We start from the raw sequence: 10,276 nt of genomic DNA on the forward strand, positions 1-10,276 counted from the left end.
ATCAGCATGCTGGCGGCGCGTGGGGAGTGCGGGCGGGGAGCTGGGGGGGCGGGGGCTGGCGGCGGGCTCGGCCGGGGCGCCGCCGTCGGCGCAACGCGGGGCACGGGGGGGGCGGGGCGTGGCGTCACGTGGACAGCCGCCATGCTAAACAAGTAAGTGCCTCACTTTACTACTGTCTATTAACAATAGCAGTTTGCATATCCAAACAACTTTTTGTGGCGCCTAATTGAATTAGCAGAACCTAATTACTACACCTTTCATCCTTATCAGCGGAGATTATATCTCACCACTTTCTGCTGCTAGCAGTGAGGGGCCAGTCTGCATAGTGTTCCCGGGGCACAGCCACTGTATGTTATTTAACCATTTGCCACCTGGCAGGGACTGGGTCTGGTATATTTGTGGTACCCTTTTGGTGCAACATTTTTCTAGATACACATTTATTGCAGCTTTTTTGCAGAGTAAGCGCAGTGAAATTTACATTGGATAACTATGAATGTGCTACGTTCGTACCGAATTTGAGATTGTTCAAAAAACGTTTGCCAAGTTCACTCACCACTAGTAAAAGCCACATATGGCCAATTACAGGAAAATAATGAAACTGGTTATTAAAATAAGAGGAAAACACAAAAATTGAAATGATAGAAAAGTGTTATGGGTAGACAATTTAAATTTTAAGTTTTTAAATCACAGAAAAATATCTATGAAATGCAGAACAAATTTTAAAATTAGAGGTTCTTGCTGTAATTAGTCACAAATGATAGAGGATGTAAGGTTGGCTGTCATCCCAATTTGCAAAACCATGCCATACCAACTATGTACAGTAGCTCTTGCGCTGTGTAAGTTTAATGTTCCAATAGGATAATGACCCAAGGCAGAGCTCCTATTAATACAATCCCTATTGCTTGAACAAAGAGGTCAGAGAGGCAGTGAAAATGTTGAAATGTAGAAAAATATATATATATATATCTTCTTGCACGGTTGAGAATCAAAAAGTAAAAGCAATGTTGAGGATAAAATAAATCTTGTTTTTAATTGTTCATTCAAAAAGTGATTACAAAAATGAAGAAAAGTAAGTTCATGACATGCAATAATTATTTGAAGAGAAAACGAGCATTGTTCTTACATATAGTCTTGAGCAGCTGTCCGGGTGTTCGAGAGTCTCAAGGGATATGAGATCTCCTGAACAAGAGTTAGGCCGGCTTTATATACTATTCTGACCTATAAATTACAACCACATATGGTGGCTTGCCACTATGTTCAGAAGTTCTTCCATATTAAGTGAACCGTAGTTATTTTAACAATATGCATACAGTTATTTATGCATTACCTTAGTCTGAGATATTTAAGCCTAAAGTCTGAGATCTTTAGAACCATTCATTATCTCTAAATAGTCACATTTTGACAGCTTTGACTATCTTGACCTATACATTTGACAAGAGAGACAGCTGTGTGAGCCAAGGAACTCAGAATAGCTCAGTCACACTCTAACCAGAGCCTCTGCTAGCTGGACTAGACTCTGTATATTTTTTATTATAGAAATACTGATATTTTACAATCCCCCCTGATTATGATTTGAGACATATCATAATCAATCCTAACTCATTCTCTCACCATTCGTATCACATTCATTCTTTATTCTGAAAACCTTGTATCACCATCTGCCCTGAATGTCATCTGAATTTTCAAACCTATTGTAAAAACAAAAATTAGATCAGAGAGTTATATTTTTTTCGTTTTAACATCTCTCTTAAAATATCATCTTCCTTTTTCATTTCTATCTTTATATTCTTATAAATTCTCCTAATTTTACACATAATAATTATTTGATATATTATACACAGCAAAACTATGATAAATAAAATAACGATCGGATTAGACAATACATTTCCTGTTGCCATTTTCGCTGAAGACTGTGACCAACTGGTTACAGATTTTCCTAAATTTCTCCACCAAGATGAGCCTGACATACTCGTCCATTCATGTTCAATATCATTTAGATTACCTTGTTCATGTCTAAATACAATTTCAGCTTCTTTTAATTGTTTTGTCAGCAGATTTAATAAACCCTTGTCTTTCTTTATTTCATTTGTCCACAAATCCCAAGGGAATTTATTGACTTGTGACAAATTGAACTGGATCGGAAGGATTTTCAGACGTCTTGAGCTTATTGACGTAATATTAATACTTCCTTCCTTCTTTGTGAGAGTTTTAACATTTCCCTCAATACAATATAAACCCATTGTCAGATTTTCGACATGTACACAAGATGAGAAGAATGCAGAAACTGCTTCTTTTCCTGACATGACTTGGAAACAAGTTTTGTTAGCGCTTGCTGGTGTCACCAAGTCATGTATCGTGTGGACATTCTCAACTCTGGCATGACAAGAAGTATGATTATGGAAACATGAATGATAAATGACTTTATCCTGTCCAGGTAGACACATTACCTTGGAAACAAAATTTAAGCATGACGAAATGTCTAATTGTTCAATGTTTGTACCATCAAATGCAAAATCTGTGTATTGTAATTGATAATATAGCAATTGTGTAGGACTGACAGGAATTCCCAGAACACCTATAGGAACCAGGGTTTCTTCTCTTCCTGACACTGGAATCAATGATGTTCCTACACAAATGTTCTGTTCACATCCTAACCACTTATTTACCCACAAATCTGTATGGTTTAACGCAAAGTTATATTCTATGGGCAAATTTCTTATTAGCCGTAAAGGGGTAATTCCACTTTGTAAGGCTTGTGCAATCATTTTCAGATTGGTGGAATATTCAATCTGAATTTCTAGACATGTTTTGGCCACTTGAGATTCCTGTTCACTTTCCATTAAAGCTAAAGTAGCATCCTGAAGATGTGATACAGAAGATCCCAATACAGTAGCAGTGTTCAAAACCATCTTTTCAAGGACTTGATTCAAACTTTTCTGAATCTTTACCCCTTTTCCTCCAATATACCCAATATTTTCCAGATCTGATTTAAGTGTATGAATGTCCATAGTGTTAATTAAACTTCCTACTGTTCCTAATCCCCCCAAAATACCTTCTAACACTCCCCTCTTACTTCTAACCTGTGTTGAAGTTCTTTTCCCAAACCATTGTTCTATTCCCATCTCCATGTTAGTGAGATGTGGTTGACACTGGGGATATCTAGAAGAGATTTTCCAGTTAGACATGTTAAAGGTCCATACCATGGTCAGAAACACTCCATCTCGTAACAGAGGTTTAGTTTGGAACTGATTGATCTGAAAAGGAGTAGATGGTTGAAATCTTGTCTGTGTGCATACATTATCTACTGCTGACCATATATTTACCTTTACATCTCTACATTGTTTGTAGTTATATTTCGTTAAAATGCAACATTGGTAAAGTCCAGAATCCTTAGGAGATGGATTATCTACAGAAAAAATAAAATCCTTATTTAACCATCTCACGTTACCGGATTGACCTCTGTGTATAACATTTGTTGGACCATTTGAAAAACTTCCCAAAAATGATTTATCTTTGGTCCATATTAACAAAGATTCTGAAGGTAGCTCTAACCTCGTGCTGCATTTTAGTAATAAAGGAGACATATTTTCTTGACTATATACTGCTTGTGGTGTAACCCTTACTTCTGGAGCTATAGTATTTGAAACTGTAAAAACTACAGATACCTGTACTTGTACTGGTTCTCTGGTTATCTGAAAATTCCATGTTTTTACCCAATCCTCGTCTCCTTCTGTAATAGAAAGAAATGCAGGATCTAAAACTTTCCCAAATAGTTGTGTCCTTAACCAAGCATCTGTTTTGGATGTTTCAACTTTCCCTTTTGCGATCATATCATTTGTAATGTCGCCTGACCACACAGCTTTCTCTTCACCTCTTATCTCTATATTCCAGAATAACACATCTGTAGGACTACATTCCCATGTGCCTGTCTTATTATTGTGTATATAATCTCCTTGTAACTGTGTGAACTTCGTCTTAGGTCCTGTGGCTGCATGTAATATTATGTCAGTGTCATGTATGAAGTGTAGCTCAATACAGCATTTTACACCAAAACCCATGCAAATGTTTCCAGTAATATCTACTGAATCGTCCGGTATGTCCTCATCTATTAAGCTTTGTAGATTCGTTCCTCTTGGTTTCCTTGGATGTAAAGTTCCTTTGAAAAGTTCCTTCACTTCACTAGTATTTGTTCCATGGTGTGAAATATCTTCAGCGTAGATCACAGTTGAAACAGTACAAAACAGCAGAAATGTGATTCCCATCAGATAGTAGCTTTTCCTGGGAAATTTCTTTTTCTCCTGAAGGATTGGTGTTGAATCCCTTCCATCAAGGACGTGGAGTTTCGTATTCCAGTTCTTATTGGAATCCATTTCTTCCTAAAAGAAATGCAGTATCATTATTTTGCAATATACAGTTTGCATTGATCAACATGTACCCACAATTTTTGTTGTCTGCGGGTATTTTTAACCACCTTAGATGCTCGTTGCACAAGTATCATCACTTGTCCCATGGTTTCGATAATTTCAAAGGGACCTTCCCAATTACTTTCCCAAGGTCCATTCTTCCTGAAAGTTTTAATCATCACTAGAGCCCCTTTCTTGAATTTGGATACATATGGTGGCTCCATTCTCTGCATTCTTGATGCAGCATGTGGAAGAATCTTTTTCAAATTTTCCTGTAACAATTGCAACCATTTGGACCTTACAACAGCATCTTTTTGTGGTGTAGACAAAAATGGTTCATGAGGAAAAATCAATGGCATTTTTCTTCCTGTCATCAGTTCAAAAGGAGTAAACTGAGTTGTGGCAGAGGTTGTTCCTCTTACACTCAACAGTACAAAAGGTACTGCATCAACCCAAGTATTACCTTTGTCCAATAACATCTTGGCAATTCTGGATTTTATTGTTCTATTCATCCTTTCCACAATACCAGCAGACTGTGGATGGTAGGGTACATGAAACTGCTGTCGTACCCCTAGAATAGCACAAACGGCTTGCATGATTTTTCCTGTAAAGTGACTTCCTCGATCAGAGGTGATCATTCTTGGGATCCCCCAAGTACAAAAGACATGATTAACTAATGCTCTAGCTGTAGACAAAGCATCATCTTTCCTGACAGGTAAAATTTCAACCCACTTAGAAAAAACATCTACTACAACCAATGCATACCTGAGACCATTTTTACCTGATGGTAACGGTCCAATGTAGTCGATTTGTAACGTAGACCATGGACCATCTGCAGGTGCGATTCGGAGTAGTGGCGGTTTCTGTCCTTTTGGTCTTGGATTAATTTGGGCACAAATGAGACATGATTGAACAACACTTTGCACTGTCTCTTCCATCTTTTCCCAGTAAAATTTCTCTCTGAGAATGCCTAACAATTTTTGTTGGCCCAAATGACCCAAACTTTCATGATTGTATTTTGTGAACTCAACCTGTAGATGTCTTGGGACAACAGGACGCAACTCCCCGTTTAAGTCATGACACAAAACCCCGTTTTCACAAACAAAGGGAGGTTTTGGATCAACCCGGGAAGCAACAAGAGATGAGTCTTTTTCTTGTTCTTCCGCAAAAGAAGGGATATGCGTGTCTGTTCTTTGAACTGCTGAAACCTCGAGAGGTTCAGGTTCAAACACCTCTTCTCCTGTCAGGGCTGCCTCTTTGGCTAGCATATCTGCGGTTGCATTTCCAACAGATAATTCATCATCAGATTTTTTATGGGCCGGAACCTTGACAATAGCAAAACCATTAGGGTTTTTTGATGCTATCCTGAAAATTGTCTTCAGTGTGTCACTGTGAACAAGAGTCTTATTAGATGAATCTACATAGCCTCGTTTTTCCCAAACTGACAAGTAATCTGTCAGTGATCTTACAACATAAGAGCTATCACTGTAGATTGTAATGGGACACTGATCATCTGCTTCATTCAGCTGTAGTACCATTTTTACTGCATCTAGCTCTGCTCTTTGAGCTGAAAAATGACTCGGTAATTTGTGCTTCACAACCTGTCCTCTTTTGGGATAAAAAATGGCATATCCTGAATAATAGTGCCCATCTGAATAGAATCTGGAACCATCTACAAAAATTGGTTCGTCTGTTACCTCTGCTTTCCGTCTGAAAAGTGATGGACTTGGATCCTGAAAAGACTGTAAACAATCATGAGTTTGTCCTTCATATTGCATCAGCTGAGGAAGAACATATTTGGCCTTGTAATCTACCTCAATTTGTTTGGGAGACAATGACAATAACCAATGAGCAAATCTCTGATGTGACACACCTGGGATATTATTCTCAAAGAGAAGTTTTAGTGTAGAATGAGGAGTTTGCAAAATGATTTTGTTGAACCCGACAATATGTTCGGTTGCTTTGACTGCAAAGTACACACCTACCAAGTGTCTTGCACAGGTCTCAAAACCTTTTTCAACAGGTGAGAGAAGTTTTGAAAAATAGCCCAAAATTCTCCACTCTTCCCCATGTAATTGCAGCAATACAGCAGAAACAGATGTTCCTGATGTATGCACTTGCAAAGCAAATGGAGCCGAAGGATCTACTGTGGACAAAGCAGGTGCATTTTGTAAATTCATTTTCAATTGTTCAAATGAGGTTTGCTGTTCATCACCCCAAGGACCAAAGTAATCACTGTTTTCACCTTTCAAAAGATCATATAAAGGTCTGGCCTTATCTGCAAAATTCTCAATGAAATCCCTTGAATAATTCATAAGACCTAAAAAATGTCTCAATGCCTTGTGTGATGTCGGAATTGGTAGGGAAGCAATTGCCTCAATTCTTTCCTGCAGTGGCTGCCTTTTTCCTGGACTCAACAGCACCCCTAAAAATCTGACCTCAGTCTGCATCAATTTGACCTTTTTGGTGTTCAATTTCAACCCTGCATCATGCAGCAACTCAAACAATTCTGTCAGAAGAGAAACATGTGTCTCTTTATCCTCTGTAGACAATAAAATATCATCCACATATTGCAGAATGCAATCAGGCCTCGAAAATCTGGATAATACCTTTGCCAATGCCTGATGAAAAACACTAGGTGACAAATGTGCTCCTTGAGGTAACCTGCAAAACAGATATTGCTCGTCCAAGAAAGTAAATGCAAACTTATACTGACAACTCTTTTCAAGAGGTATACTGAAAAAACCATTGCTAATGTCCAGTACAGAGAAGTATTTGGCCTTTGCATTTAACCTTGCCATCATGTCATGAGTATCTGCCACAATTGGTGCGACATTGGGTGTATGCTTATTGAACATCCGTAAATCCAATATCATTCGATAAGAACCATCAGATTTCAAAACACACCACAAAGGATTGTTACTTACAGAATTAGCCTTTCGGATAACACCTTGATCTAACAATTCCTGTATGATCTTTGACATAGAGTCAATTGATTCTGGAGGCAATTTATACTGACGCTGTGGCGGGGGATCACGCCCCTCCACATTCACGATAACGTCTTTCATTGTTCCAACCTGATTCCTGAACTGAGCCCAAAGAGAAGGAAAAAGCTGTACAATTTCTGTCAATACCTTGTCATCATTAGTGTCAGGCCACAAATGGTCAGATGACACCACATCATTCAAGCAAATACTTCCAACATGGCTATAATCATTAGGATCAATGACTACCGGTTTACAACCATTGGAATCTTTCCAGATCACTTGATTTCCTAGGTCAACTACCCATCCGAATTTCTGCATAAAATCTGTGCCAAGTATATTTTCAGAATCACGACAATACCAGATGTCAATTTCTGTTTTGAAAGAACTAGGTATTTCTAAAATCACATTGGGAACTAAGGTTGCTTTAGTTCCACCTTTTCCACTGAAACCGACAATTGTACAAACTGGTGAATCTGGGTTTAGCTTCAAATCAAGGTTTGTAACACTTAACTGAGCTCCTGTGTCAATGAGGAATACAGCATTCTGTCCTGCTAAACTTACTTTGATAAATGGTCTTCCACAGTCATCCAATGTAACTCGAGTCACAAATTCCAATGGATGTGGTACAGGAATAGTCTGTGATTGTCAGAAAGATGAAGGAGATGGGAGAAGACCTGTGTCCTTTTTAAAAGACCTTGGAATTCTATCCCTTGACTCTGTTTCCTTCACTGTCATTTCTCTGATCTGTCTGATTAATGGTGCATATGGTGACTGTGTTTGTCTGTTGGTAGTATGAGCAGGTGCAGATAATTGTAATGCAGGTGCGGAAGGTGTGGTGTATGATTTTGGCATGAGTCCGTTTTCCCTTCCAAGCTTACCTGTTCCTTGTGTACCCATCTCTGATTCTGCTCTCAAAAATTTCCTGCACTGCCACTTCAAGTGTCCAGGTATACCACAAAAATAACAATGGATATTGTTCCTTTGTGTAGTATTTTTACCTCTATGCTCAATGTAATCCCTGCTCTTGGAGAATACTGTGGCTCTAGGTTTCAGTTGACTGTCTTCCTTCTCATGAACTATCGCTATTTTAGCCTTGACCTGATTTTGTTTCATGGATCTCCTTATTCTGTCAATAAAAACTGTTGCTTCTTGCAATGATGGCTGAGTGTTAGCCAATTGCACTGAGGCAGGATCTAAGTACTTGAACTTCTTTACAAAAAATTTGATCATGGATGCTGGCTCTTCGTGAGGCCTGAGATCCATTACCATCCTATAGGCCTGTTCAAACTTTACCAAAAAAGAGAATGGGTCTTCAGAAATATTTGTTTGTAAACTCCCTAAAATATCAACTGTAGGCATGTCTTCTCCAGTTGTAAACAATACTAATTGTCTAAGTCTGTCTTCTTTTGTACTATGTGCCATTTCATTCTCATCATTTAATCTGGGTGTGGTCTGTAATCTTTTTCCCATATGTGAAGGTAACCAAACTTTGAATATTTTATTCTTTTGCTCATCATTCAGATTGTATTTGTCTGTGTTTGATTCAAAAGTGTCCGCATTATAAAAGGCATCCATCTTATCATTGTAATTTGGAATGTCTTTTACAATTTTCATTAGCTGATCGTGTATTTTCAGATTAATGCGTGCTGCTCTGTCATGTAATTTTTTCCGTTGTAATTCTACTGCCTCTAATTCCTCTACTGAAGCATCTGGATTTTGCATATTTGGTACAAATGAAGAGGCAACACTGTCCTCCTGTTTACCTGTTGATCTTGTGTTAACAGAAACCCTCTTTATATCTTGTCGTAATTTAGACAATAACTCTGTCCTGGTATCTATTTGATCTTCCAATTGTTCTATATGTTCTGACAAAATCAAACAATTTGGACAATCAAAGTAATCCCCGTCAGACTCTTGTGTGTCACCTGGTGTGTCAGTGTGATTAATGTCTTGTGTGACAATGCATGTTTTATAGGTGTTAGGTTCAGTTTTCTCAAAGACTAAGCTATTATACACATGGACTAGCTGCATAACATTCTGAAGTTTCCTTTGTAATTTTCTTACTGAGAAAAACCTTTTGTCAATTTTAACATTTTCTGCCTCACATTGATTATACAAACTAGACCATAATTGGGCATCCGTATGATTATGAACAAACTTGAAATCTATGTTACTTTTCTTAGCATAATCATGTATAAAATCCATTATATTTTTTTCTCACCTATTGAGAGTCTTTCCCGTCAATGGATGGTCCTCTGTGTCCTTATGCAATCCTCAGATCTCCGTCTGGATGAGACGCATGCAGCTCTTTACGATCCTCACCCGTCGTCTTCAGGTTCAGTGTGATCTTTGTGTCGTGAAATAGTGGAATTCCTGAGGAAGCTTGTACAACAGGTGGTTTTTTAGCAGAGTTCGTGCTCCCCCCTTGTACAATCGAGGAAGGAATGCCAACCAAAATTAGCACAAAAGATCAGGCTGGCTACGGCTCGCCAAAATGTAGAAAAATATATATATATATATCTTCTTGCACGGTTGAGAATCAAAAAGTAAAAGCAATGTTGAGGATAAAATAAATCTTGTTTTTAATTGTTCATTCAAAAAGTGATTACAAAAATGAAGAAAAGTAAGTTCATGACATGCAATAATTATTTGAAGAGAAAACGAGCATTGTTCTTACATATAGTCTTGAGCAGCTGTCCGGGTGTTCGAGAGTCTCAAGGGATATGAGATCTCCTGAACAAGAGTTAGACCGGCTTTATATACTATTCTGACCTATAAACTACAACCACATATGGTGGCTTGCCACTATGTTCAGAAGTTCTTCCATATTAAGTGAACCGTAGTTATTTTAACAATATGCATACAGTTATTTATGCATTACCTTAG

The 10,276-nt window shown here is 38.1% G+C and overlaps 1 protein-coding gene across 1 annotated transcript; it reads right to left on the reverse strand.

Annotated features, from left to right (window-relative positions):
• Nucleotides 1-1,004: 1,004 nt before the first annotated feature.
• On the reverse strand, nucleotides 1,005-9,871 carry LOC141075457 (uncharacterized). Its single transcript, XM_073562524.1, has 2 exons — nucleotides 9,612-9,871; nucleotides 1,005-4,376 (listed from the first exon to the last, which is right to left on the reverse strand). Exon 2 carries the CDS (start codon nucleotides 4,368-4,370, stop codon nucleotides 1,707-1,709), a length of 2,664 nt encoding a protein of 887 aa, XP_073418625.1. The 5' UTR covers nucleotides 4,371-4,376; nucleotides 9,612-9,871; the 3' UTR covers nucleotides 1,005-1,706.
• Between the last annotated feature and the right edge of the window lie 405 nt (nucleotides 9,872-10,276).

This window comes from Dendrobates tinctorius, unplaced genomic scaffold, assembly GCF_039654945.1.
Source record: "Dendrobates tinctorius isolate UK_male_01 unplaced genomic scaffold, ASM3965494v1 ptg000015l, whole genome shotgun sequence".
Lineage (NCBI taxonomy): Eukaryota > Metazoa > Chordata > Amphibia > Anura > Dendrobatidae > Dendrobates > Dendrobates tinctorius.

Bases quoted from the DNA above. Each gene is read 5' to 3' on its own strand.
- LOC141075457 (XM_073562524.1), bottom strand. From the start codon at position 4,370: ATGGATTCCAATAAGAACTGGAATACGAAACTCCACGTCCTTGATGGA.